The following is a 12,898-nucleotide window of genomic DNA, read 5'->3' on the forward strand; positions in this document are numbered from 1 at the left end:
TCTTCTGCCCATTTCTTCACTAGGTTGTTTGTTTTTTGGGTGTGGAGTTTGGTGAGTTCCTTATAGATTTTGGATATTAACCCTTTATCCGATATGTCATTTGCAACTATCTTTTCCCATTCCGTTGGTTACCTATTAGTTTTATGGATTGTTTCCTTTGCTGTGCAGAAGCTTTTTATCTTGATGAGGTAGGAAGGCCAACTTTAATAACAAACTAACTGGGAACAAATTTAGCTACAGAAAAGTGGTTTTCAACTTACTCTAGTCTCCCCTTCTCCATCTCCCTTATGTTATTTCCTTCTTTCTAATGTTCATCATCACCCCCAATAATACATATCTGATTATTTTGTCTCTCCCTTAACCCTCATGTAAGTTACTTGTCTTCTCTGTTCACTGCTGTTTTTCCAGTGCACACAGTAGGTGGTCAATACTAGTTTAAAGAATGAATAATGTCTGAGATCTTTCTGTTCTAAGGTTTGTCTTGTACTCCAAGGTGCACAGGGCAATGGGTGGGGTTGGCAGGTGGAGGTGTGGGAATGCAGGAATGGCTAGAAATGAGGGCGGTGCCTGTTGCGTGTGAGGGATGGGGACCAGACAGCTACTTGGCGAAGGTGCGCGGCTATACCCGCAAACTTCACCATGCCATCCTTCCCAGAAACTCACTTGCCAGACTGGCCTTCACTTTTCCTAACGTTCTCATGTTAGCAGCATGTTTGCTTTCTGGTCTCACCTGTCAAACTGTGCCTATTGTATGTAGAGATGCCACAGAAAAATTAAATATGTCATTCATGAGTGTCGCATATAAAACAATTCCTTTTCGTATTCAGAAAACCAAGCATGTAACAAAACAGGGTCGGCACAGTTGTACTGTAACGAGGCAAGCCAGCTGGAGAAGGGAGGCAAAAGCATTCACATATCTAAGTAATAGTATTGGAAGTGTCTGGAAAGTCCTTTGCTAAATTGTGGCGGCGGTTCCCGCCTTGGCCAGACTGGCAGATGCCACCAGCGAATTCGTTCAGGGTGATCAGGACCCGGAGACCGGCTGCAGGGCCTGGAGCCGCCGGCTGGGGGGGCGGGGCCGCTAGCACAGCCCCCCGCCCCTCTTACCCCCAGGACGGCCCCGTGCGGGGGGCGGGCGCCCGCGAGGGGCGTGTCTTCCCCTGGCCCCGCCCCCGAGCCGGGCCCCGCCCGGCCCGGCAGCGAATGAACGCGCGCGCCGCGAGGGCGCAGGGGGCAGCAACTTGAGGTAAGGCGGCCTGTGGTGTCGGTGCCAGCAGCGCGGAGCTTCCCGGGCCGACACCGGATCTCGCCGCCGCGGGAGGAGCCCGAGTCCCGGGCCGAAGCTGCCCCAGGAATGCTCTCAGGCGGCACAAACATGGCTGCTGCCATGCGAGCTGCGGGAGTCCTGCTCCGCGATCGGCGTAAGTGAGGCTGTCGCGGCCGCCGCCGCTGCCGGGGTCCCTGCGACGGCGTGGGCAGCGGGCAGCTCGGGGCCCTCCGGTTTGGGGGTGGGGTTCCGGGAGCGGGGCAGGAAGCTCGGTGCTATGGGGCGAGGGGCGACCTGGAGAAGGGACCGGAAAGGGGCCCTCCCCTGGGAGAAGCCGGGGAGGAGGTACTCGGGTCGTCTGGGGTCCCTGGGACGCGGCCGGGAGGGGTCCCGTAGCACCATGAGTCAGCTGGGCTGCCATGAGCAGTGCCGGGGTTTATTTACACCTTAGTTCTTATCTGTAAAATCAGAATAACGAGCGTCACGGGGTTGTTGTGAGCATTACGGGAGGGAGGGCGTGTGAAGAACCTACCCCGAGGACGGTAACGAAGGTATCATCATCGTCATCACCACGGACATCGCCCATGGGGTTCCTTCCCTGGTGATGGAGGTCGCGGTGTGCCCACTGCTGCTCGGCTCTAGCCCCTGGCGTCACCCGGGGCTCACTTGTCCGTAGACAGCAGCACCCACCGTGAGGGAGTCTGGGCTAGTATTTCCTAGAGACTTTTGGAGACGAACGAGTTAAGACCTACTGACAGCCAAGCATGTTTCTGATGCAGATTTTGAATGTAGGTTGCTTCCAGGACGAGCTGATGCGAGTAAACGCGAGAAACACCTGGTGGGGACCGTAACTCTGCAGCATTTTTAACTGTGTCCCTTTGAGTAAGTCACTCACCTGGCTTGAGCTTTGGTAAAGGGAAAGGAGAAAGGTAATATACTTCACAGTCTTGCCATGGAGATTAACTGGATGCCTGTAAAGCGTGATTTGCTCCAGGTTATAAGTAACTAAGCGGAAGGATTCAGAACCCATCACAAACGTGGATTTGAAGTCCAATTGAATTATGAACTCTGATTTTGAAGAGTCGTTATAATACTCTAATCATCTTGTTGATATGAAGGAAATAACATGAAGTGGGTTAGAAAAAATTGGGTTGTATTTCTGAAAATTCTGCAAGTAAAAGTGCAAAAGCAAAGTTTTATACTAAGCTTTTAGCATATTACAGAATCAGTAACACGTTCCCTGGTGTGGGCCGTGTACTGTATATACTACATATATTTTTAAATTAGAAAGTTGGTAGATTAATGAATTACTGTTTTTTATTTTTGCCTTTCCCTTCCAAATTTTCTACACTGAGCATATAGGTCTTTTATAATTAGAAAAAAAATAATGAAAAAAATTTCTAGAATAATGAAAAAGACTATTAGTGTTTAAATTAAGGACATTAGAACATTTTGGTGCCATACCAGAAAATAATTATTTTTTATTAAAAAAATTTTTTTTTAATGTTTATTTATTTCTGAGAGAGAGAGAGAGACAGCATGAGCAGGGGAGGGTCAGAAAGAGAGGGAGATGCAGAATCTGAAACAGGCTCCAGGCTCTGAGCTAGCTGTCAACACAGAGCCCGACGCGGGGCTCGAACCCACGAACCGTGAGATCATGACCTGAGCCGAAATCAGATGCTTAACTGACTGAGCAACCCAGGCGCCCCAAGAAAATAATTATTTTTTAAAACCTTCCCTCCCCAAGTGTTTATTAATAGTCACAATATTGGATGTTATTTATGTTAATTTTAATTTTTTAAACTTCATTTGTTTTTGAGAGAGTGAGGGAGAGGCAAAAGAATCCCAAGCAGGCTCAGAACAGAGCCCGATGTGGGGCTCAGACTCACGAACTATGAGATCATGACCTGAGCCAAAATCAGGAGTCGGGTGTTTAACCGACTGAGCCACCCAGGCGCCCCAGTTATTTGTTAGTTTTTAAAATGTTACCTATAAGTACCTTTTGTAATAAATCTCATCTCCTTTATGATGGACAAGGGCTCTGGGATGCCTGGATGGCTCAGTCAGTTAAGCGTCCAACTTCGGCTCAGGTCATGATCTCGTAGTCTGTGAGTTCAAGCCCCACATCAGGTTCTGCACTAATAGTGCACTAACAGTGCAGAGCCTGCTTGGCATTGTCTCTCTCCCTCTCTCTCTGCCCCTGTCCCACTCTCTGTCTCTCAAAATAAATAAACTTAAAAACTAAAAAGGGCTTCATTATATTTTAAAGTACTTGTGCACCTTGCTTTAATACCCTCCTGTGCCCCACCCCTAAGCATCCTACATATTACATAATTTGGTTTTGGAGAACCAGTTGATACCCATGAACCTCTTTAAGTCACATATATACTTTTGAATGCTTCACCTTTTGGGTTTATCCAAGAGTCATGAAGCTTTGCTTCCTTTATAATCTCTTCTGCATTTTCCTAGATTTATAGCTTGTATGGTTTTTAGGCCTTTAAAAAGTAGAGCAGCAGTTCATGTCATAAGTAGGGTTAGAATACCTGGTCTCAGTTCCGAAGTGGCCAGGTCCCTGCTATCGAATATTCTTACTTCTTGCTTAACCACATGCAGTGTGCCAGGCTCTGTTCTTGGCGCTGGACATAGATTTAAACATTTTCTCCTAATCTTCACAACAGCCCTACAGGGTTGACCTTATCACCATTATACAGATGAGAAATGTGAGGCTTGGAGCAGTTCTTTGAGTTCTTTGGTTTCTCTTAAGCTCTGAGCTGCATGTATCCAGGAGTCTCAGCTGGTCCTTTGAATAATTACTCAAAACTCCTTTAGCTACACGTATACTAGTTGTTTGGTCAGAGACTACACATAGTTTCTGTGGAACCTTCTGATCATTAGGGGAGAGGAGTGTTACAGAGAAGTCCTGGAGAGGTGGGTATATTAACGCTCAGTCCTGAGCACAGAGGATCCGTTATTGGCAGCATTGCCCTCAGAGAATTTGTTCAGCCACAGAGAAGAGGATTTTGTGAGTATAGGGCATGGCAGCTTGGAAAACTACCAGCTCCCAAATTGTACTAGGAAATAACTAACGCACTAGGTGACGACTCCGGTCTCACCGGATTCCCTTCTGCCACTCCCTATTTAAGATGCACAGGAGGCAGTCTTATAACCAGCAGTCAAATCATGTAATGCCTAAATTCTATTCTAGTACCCCGTGGAATCCGATACAATCTCATTCATAGAAGGAATTGTAGACGTTGTGGCCTGATTGAAAACCCCATTAAATCTCATGCAGTTCAGAATTGAACTTGTCTAAAATAAGGAGATGTGAGTTGGTTTGAGACTTCATTTGAGCCGAATTGAACTTCTATATGTCAATCTTTGCACTTCCACTTTGAGTTAATAAGGACTATTCAGCACAAGCTCACGTAATTGGCTCTGTTGGGAATGTGCACGATATGGAGCGTTGGAAATCTGCAGATGCCATCCTCTTATATTTTACAGGCAGGGTAGGTGAAAAAACATCAGCTGTGTAGTCCCTATGCCCTAGACACTTAAAACTGAAACGAATGCCAGCACTAATCGTATGCAGCAGGTGCTGTGTAGAGTGTTCCACTGGTCCTATCTGCTGTCATTGTCACAAGGATCCTGATAGCAAGATGTTGTCAGTTTACTGGGGAAACTGAGGCTCAGAAAGAGGATAGCTTGGCCCCAGTCATGTTACTGGTGCGAGGCAGAGCTGTGTGCGGTCAGAGCTGCTGGTCCACGGCCCGAGGTCCTCACCAGGACGCCTCTGACTTGGAAGTAGGAGGAGGGCAGAAGGAGGCTGATCTCAAGCTGGTTTCAGATCAGCTGGTGTGAGCACAGGGAAGGGAGGTCATGTGTACAGTGTGGACACAGCAGTAACCACTGTCCCCACATTGCCAGCTTGAGTGTCTATTGTATAGCTTCAGTTTAATTTCACCGTATGCCACTTAAGGATGAATATTCTTCATGCGACAGCTAAGGATGGCCCACGGACCTCTCAGTTCAGGCTGGGTCTCCAGGCCCACAGCTAACTCTGGTGGGGCCCAGGAGAACGTGCACACGGAGCCCCATGTGTCCTATGCGGGATCGCAAGCTAACAAGCTGTCAAATACATTCTCGTCTCTGATACTGGCAAATAGACCTTCCTAATGACCTGGAAGGGTGAACTGTTGAACTCCAGAGTTCCTACCGAAATGTCGCAGCCTGGGGAACGTTGCCTAGGTCTGGAGGCTTCCCTGCTTCGCTTCCCACTGCCATCTGTGCCCTGCGTTGTGAAGAGTCTGGTGCATACCCCTGTGGAGGCACCCCAGTTTAGGTTCCCGTTCTATTCTTGCCCCTGCAAATCGCTTCCTTCAGGTCAAGAATTGCTTGCACTGATGGCACAGTCAGCTGTCAGGAGGCTAGAGCTAGGAGAGTCTTGTACAGGCCCTGCGGTGGGCGTGAGCCTTTGGGGACAGGGAATTCTGGGCCCTGGGTACTGGGAGCCTGGTTAGGGGTGTAGGTCACGGGCTCTGGGGTCCATGAGTCCTTGGCTGTGCAGACTGCAGACCTTGTGGGGGAGGCTGCAGCAGGGGGAGGGCCGGAATGGGCCCCCTAAAGTAGAGCCCCCTGCCCCTTGCCAGGTTCCAAGGGCAGTGCTGGGTTTTCAGCACTGAGGCTTTATTGGAGGTGTGAGGTCTGTGCAACTGGTTGAAAGCTGGCTCAAGTACCACTCCGTAAAGCAGTGGCTCTGAACCTTCCCTGCAGGCTTCTCCCTTGTGTGTGAGCAGCGCACTGCTGTATCTTTCGCATATGCGCAATGATCCTCATGAGGGATCGTGGCAAAATCCGCCAGGGCAGAGTGAGAAGGTGTGTTTCTCAAAAGGCTCCGTGCAGATCCTGCGAAGCCATCCCAGGGGTGCCACCCCACCCCTGGCAGAGAGGTCTTGAGTGCCTTTACCCACGTCCACAGAAACGCTGGGGAAATCACACGTGTTCTAGCGTCTCTTTAAATTTTAAGTCCAGGCCCTTCTGCTCTGAGGATCTTCTGAGGACATTGCTTCCCAGCTAGATTTCATGCCGCTACTTTAATTTTGTCACAGTGGTGCATGGCAGCTCAGCGGCCCGCCAGCCATGGAGGGGCCAGTCGATTGGAGCCACGGCGGTAGCTGCCACGGAAACAGCCCAGCGTGCCAGGAGCCCAAAACCTCAAGTTCAACCGGGGAAGAGGTATGACTCAAATTTGGGGTACTAATAAGAATCTCTTTCTGTTGATGCAGACACCAGCGAGTGGATACAGGCTGCCTTAAGAGGAAGGCTGCTGGGAATGCCCCTGTGGAAGAAGGGCAGTGTTGTGTTCTTGGCTTCCTTTCAGTGGCTGGAAAACTACAAGTTATACACACGCACACCCCCCTAAGGTTTTAACATTTTGGGGGAATTTTTATAGATTAAGTTTTTTAAATTTAATTTAATAATTTTTTATTAAAAATAGATTTAAAATTTTTATTAACTTAATTTAAATAATTAAAAAATATTAATTGAATAAAAATTTTTATTAAAAATTTCCCCCCATTTTTTATAGGTTAAAAAATTTTTTCCCAGCTTTTTTGAGATACAATTAACAGAAACCCCACAGGGCTTTGTTAAAGGACACGTAACTCAGTACAAGCAGCCTGCAAATCATGTAGGAGTTTAGTTCTGGAATATGTCATGTAACACAAATTATATGTACGCTAGAAATGTATTTATGAACCTAACATAATTATACCTACGAAATGTATGTCCTGTATAGGATAAGGAATGACTCATCTGTCAAGAATTTATCTAGCAAACTGCCATTGTTTTCCACTGCTAACAGGGTGAGCATAATCTGAAATGACATAATATGATTTGTGATTTATTGAAGGAATAAAGCACCTGTTTCATACGTCACCCCTGCTGTCTGTGGGTGGACGTCAGCAGGCCCGGCCTGGCTCCACACCTCCTCTCCCATCGTGGAAGCCACTGTTCTCCTTAAGTCTTCCTCTGCTATGGGAGGAGCACAGGACTCGAGCGGGCAGTTATGCAGATGGTTACCTAGAAATACTCACCTTAACGCTAGCGGAGTGAAAGAAGGAGACTGGGTGGGAAGTAGTAACTCCTTGACGGTTCTTCTAGTGATAGAGCTATGAAAATAGTCCCATTTTGTGGTTGTTATCTGTCATTGTGTGATCTTGGGGACATTGTCTGAACACTGAGTAAACGGCAGTTTGGCGGGCGAAGGATAGAGCATTAGGGGTGGGGTCTCAGATCATCTCTTTTCAACTCTCTGGCCTCCCCAGTGATTGAATCTAGTGAAGAAACAGGAAGCAGGGATGCTGTCTCTGTTCTGGTGGCATGGACACCGTTCCTGCTTGTCTCCACGGCCCCGTTTTTCTCACCTCAGCCATGGCCCAAAGTGCTTTAAGTACTTGGGGTTTAGGGGGAGTATGTGATGTCCCCTGAGGAACTGATTCAGTGTGGAACCTGGGAGAAAAATTATTTCATTGCTATATTATCCCAGTGGCAAAAGCCAATAATATAAATAACCTAATAACCTTAATATTAAATTATCAAAATTAAATAAAAATCTAAAAATATATAAATTACATTAAATAACTTTATATCATCTTTATACAAAAGAAATGGGTTCATTTTAGGACATGTAGACAGGCAAAAAGAAAAAACGAAAAAAATCACTGATAATCTCACCACCCAGTGTTTTGTCTCTACGTCTGTACGTATAGCTATTTATTCAGTGAATATTTACCAAAATGTGACAATCCTGAGCACGTATTTTTTATAATTCTTTCTAAGTTTAATAATATTTATATTATTTTTATATTATTATATATAATTATTATTATATATCAAATAGAAAATATTTATATTATTATAATTTTATAAATATAATTTTAAAAAAAATTTTAAAAAATATAATTTTATAAAAATAATATAAATAATATAATATAAAATATTTGTATTATTTTATATTATATTATATATTAAATATAAAATAATATTTATGTTATTTTATAATAATTAATATATTATTAATATTTATATAAGTATAAATATTCACCATTAGTTTAATAGCTTAAGAGTGTTTTATTAAATCACAGTTTATCCATTCCCATGTTATGGGGCACTTGCATTATGTCTAGTTTTTAAATAGTAGAGATGATGAAGTGATCAGTGGGTTCTGTGTATCATTCTGGTGCCAGACACGAAGCCCCGTGCCATGTAGCCTGCAGACTGTGCCAGACAGTGCCAGACAAGACCTCCACTAGCCCGGGGGTCAGTAGACTTGTCTGTAAAGGGATAGATAGTGGGCCATTTGGTCTCTTGCTGCTCTTCAATTCTGCTATTATAATGTGAGAGCAGCCATGTGTAAAATAAATGAGTGGAGCTGTGTCCCAATAAAACTTTATTTACAAAAACAGGCAGGGTGTGTATGTACAGCTATAGCCCGTGGGCTGTAGTTTGCCAAACCCTGTTCTGGAGGCAGCATAGATCCTCAGGGCAATTATATCCTGGAGGTTTAATCAGGAGGTAGAATTTGTTTCTTTATCTTGATGCTGACTACATACAGTGTAATAGGATTATTCTATTTATTCATTGATGATCTTAGGTTTCCATTATGTACAATTAATAGTTCAAAGGAAAAACCTCACAGTTTGACAGTCCCAGAGTATAAACATGGCAGAATGTTGAAACCTGTTCAAGCGAGAGAAGTTTTAAATATGTTACACTATTTATACTTTTATGTTCAAACAAAGGGAACTTGACATTTAGAGCTTGGTCTCAGATGGGCTCTGTCTGGAGGGGAGGAGAGACCACAGCTATGGCTTTCCACTTCATATTCTCCAATAGAGGGTGTCAGACTAGGGCAGCTAATGCGCCATTCATCATGCATAACACAGTTTTGAATTAAGTGCATGTGTATTTAGGTACTTTCAAATCATGCATCTCTTTCATGTGTAAGATCAACACGGTTTACAAAACACGGGTTTGCAGGGCAGAGTCATATCCAATTTAAAGCCTCTCTTGTTCCGAGCTCAGGTGTTATAGATGAAAAACAGTTCTAAATCTCGTTTGCACATTGATACCCTCTGTGGCTTAGGTAAGTCTCTTAGCCTGAGGTTTCTTAACCAGTAATCTGTTAACTGGCAGCAATCCATGGAAAAATGCGCTTAATTTATTGTGAGTCACAGATTTTGAGGGTGAGAGACGGGATCCCAGAACACGGGTGGTCTGAGTGGAAAGATTAAAGGAGTATTTTACAATTTTACAATATAATGAATCTGGAATTTTTAGGTATTAAGAAAAAAAAAAAAACCCTAAACACCAGCTTGCTGATTCCTTGATAGGACTTTTGGTCAGAGGAGGTGGAAGAGTTGTGGGATGCTGACATCTTCCAGAGTAGATGCTTACTAAAAAAGCAGATTAAACCCCCTTCCCCTAATCCAGTGGTTCTCAGTAGAGGGAGGGGGACGTTCCTCCCCCCTAGCCCCAGACATATTTGGTGATGTCTGGAGATGTTTTTGGTTATCACAACTGGGGCGGGGTGTGTGCTGTTGCCATCTGACAAGTAGAGGGAGGGATGCTTCTAGAACCCTGCAACACACAGCACAGCCCTCCACAGCAAAGCCCAAAATGTCAGTGGTGCCGCGAAAGAGAAATACCATCTAAGATAATGATGTGAGAGGTGAACTTAGATCATCCTCACCCTGGGGTCTAAATTGGAAGATCTCTGATGTCACTGGAATGCAGCGTTCCCCCAGCCCCATGAATTGGTTCCTATTTTGCAAATTTAGGCTGAGACTTCAGATTTCTACCTCATTCACCGGTAGTGTGTTTGGTCAAAAAAACAGTTTCCACCTGTTTGAATTTAACAGGTTGCTGCCTGACATGATCCCAAATGTTAGCACTTGTTTGAAAACTGCAATTAGAAGCCATCCTGAGCTCATTGGCGTTAGCACACATTAGGGACAATCTTCCATACAAGATCCATGTCTGCACGATTGGGCTGGTCACTGCGGTGGCTGGAGGTGACCTTCATTCAGGAGGCTTGGAGAGTGGGACCCCTCAGCATCTGTACCAATGGTGTTTTAGATAAACTTCAGGGTGGTTATTTGTCACCTACTTTATCAAGAGTGAATGGAGAGTGCATCCATCCGTGCTGTGGAATATTATTCAGCCATACAAAAGGAAAGGAGTACTGATTCACACTATCACATGGATGAACCTTGAGCATTTTGTGCTGAGTGAAAGAAACCAGGCACAAAGGGCCACATGTTAATGTGACTCCATTTCTCTGAATAGGCAAATGCACAGACTGAGAAAGCAGAGGATTAGTTGCCAGGAGTGAGAAGGAGGGAGGATGGGGAATGGTTCTAGTGTGTGGGAATATTTGGGGGGGGGGATGTTATGAAAATGTTTAAGAATTAGATAGTCGTTATGGTTGCATAGCTTTGTGCGCATATCAGAAACCACTGACTTGCACTTTAAAATGGAAATTTTTATGGTATATAAATTCTATTGAAATTTTTACAAATGCAAAAAATAAAAGCACAAATGGAAGAAACACTCCTTGTCCTATAGGGTCCCCACCTGCAGACTCTTTCCCACCATGGTCCCCAGTTCTCCAGGGCCTCATCTCAGGCTTTGACCTCATGGTTCCACGTCTCTAGCCTTGGGCTTCCGGCGGCTCCCGGAAGCATGTGGGTGGCACCTGGTCCCACTCTGGCACCATCTTACCCCCGAAGGTGTTTAGGAATGGTGAACTCCTCTCGGCCTGGCTCACTTCAGTCTGTGCAGGGTCCAGAGCTCCTCTGGATTTTAGGCTCAGGGTTTGCATGGTCCTTTTGTTTATTTAACTTCTCCCAAACTGCTTGATTTTCTTCTTGCTTCTTCTTGCTCCTTCAAGTGTTTGATTCTTTAGCCTGGGACCTATTTGAATAAGTTAGAGCAGTTTCTTGCCAGCACCTCTTAGGCAATGGCTCTTCGGGATGGAGAGGTGAGTGCAAAGTGAGACGCACACTTTATTGCACAGGAGACACTGAGGAAGGGGGACTGGCAGGCTCTGGAGAAGGAAGCAGAGTAGCAAGAAATCATTTGTCAGGAATAATTTAATCGTTAACTAAAGGGAAAGGAGCAGATAAAAGAATGAGAGATGGGCCACTATTCTACTGCGGAGGTTTACAAGGGAAATCCGTGGTTTCTCTGTGTATGATAGAACTTACTGTATGTTCCAGATCACGCTAAATAACTATGCTGTCTATTCTCTCTTTTTTTTTTAATTTTTTTAATGTTTTATTTATTTCTGAGAGAGAGAGAGAGACAGCGTGAACAGGGGAGGGTCAGAGAGAGAGGGAGACACAGAATCCAAAGCAGGCTCCAGGCTCTGAGCTAGCCATCAGCACAGAGCCCGATGTGGGGCTTGAACCCACAAGCCGTGAGATCATGACCTGAGCCAAAGTCGGATGCTTAACCGACTGAGCCACCCAGGCGCCCTTATGCTATCTATTCTCAAAACAACCTTTTGAGCTATTGCTGGGTTCTGTATATGAAGAGACTGAAGTTTGGAGAGACCAAGTAATTTATCTATCTGTAAAACATTCACATAAATGTTTGCTTCAGCCTCAGGACAATTTTAGCTTTAGACCTTGACTCTCAGTCCCTAAAGAATGGGAGGAATCGCTGTTCAGGACTGACAGTTTAATGGAGAAATATTTCAAGCCCCGAGAAGACCAGTGCCATGGATGGAGCTGGGAGACCAAGGTCAGAGTCAGAGCTGGGACCATGCAGAACTGGAGGCCTTGTGTATTCCCAGACATGCAGCCAGGTGATAGCAGGGAAAATATCTGTGGGTTTGTACCTCTGAACAGACTGGATGTGAGTTAGTTTGCTAGCTGAACCAAAATTGTACCCTAGAGGAAAATAAAAAGTTACAAGTCAACTGCATTTTATTTTACGCAGGAAGCCGAAGACTGGAATATTAATGCTGAACATGGGGGGCCCCGAAACCCTGGAAGATGTTCACGATTTCCTTCTGAGGCTCTTCCTGGACCGAGACCTCATGACGCTTCCTATTCAAAAGTAAGACATGTGGAAACACCTGCACTTATTTCTAACTTGTGTGGTGCATCTTGCCTTACGTGTACCTCAGTTCTATAGTTACAGAAAATAAACGTTTTTCATGCATATCTGGTAGTGACTAGAGCAGCATTATTATTTTTTCTGAGGTGTAAGAAGAAGGATATGATGTTAAGAGATGCAGGGGAGAGAGAAAGCAAGCGGGGGCGGGGGGGGGCTCTCCTTGGGCCCTTTCCTCCCTAGAGCTCTGGAAATGGCAGTTGTCTTGACACACCTGATATCCCTTTACATTTTTTTTTAAATTTTAGTTTAGAGAGAGTGCAAAGCAGGGGTGAGGGGCAGAGGGAGAGAGAACAAGAGAGAGAACCTTAAGCAGAGAGAACCATGCACAGCATGGACCCCATCTCAGGGCTCTATCCCAAGACCCTGGAATCATGACCCGAGTCGAAATCAAGAGTTGGCCACTCAACCGACTGAGTCAGCCAGGCACCCCTAATATTCCTTTAAAGACTG

The 12,898-nt window shown here is 45.1% G+C and overlaps 1 protein-coding gene across 2 annotated transcripts in view; it reads left to right on the plus strand.

Moving 5' to 3' along the window:
* The first annotated feature begins 1,184 nt into the window (after positions 1-1,184).
* The window catches only part of FECH (ferrochelatase), a 36,401-nt gene continuing 24,687 nt past the window's right edge, over positions 1,185-12,898 (plus strand). The window contains exons 1-3 of one of the 2 annotated variants that reach the window (XM_039230521.1): positions 1,185-1,421; positions 6,373-6,499; positions 12,269-12,388. In XM_039230521.1, coding sequence (XP_039086452.1) covers positions 1,355-1,421; positions 6,373-6,499; positions 12,269-12,388 — 314 coding nt within the window. In that variant the 5' untranslated portion in view covers positions 1,185-1,354. Of the gene's footprint in view, positions 1,422-1,560; positions 1,613-6,372; positions 6,500-12,268; positions 12,389-12,898 lie in introns of those variants that run through there. The other variant, XM_039230522.1, reaches the window with a different exon arrangement.

This window comes from Hyaena hyaena, unplaced genomic scaffold (genome assembly GCF_003009895.1).
Source record: "Hyaena hyaena isolate Hyena2069 unplaced genomic scaffold, ASM300989v1 scaffold_47, whole genome shotgun sequence".
NCBI classification, from domain to species: Eukaryota; Metazoa; Chordata; class Mammalia; order Carnivora; family Hyaenidae; genus Hyaena; species Hyaena hyaena.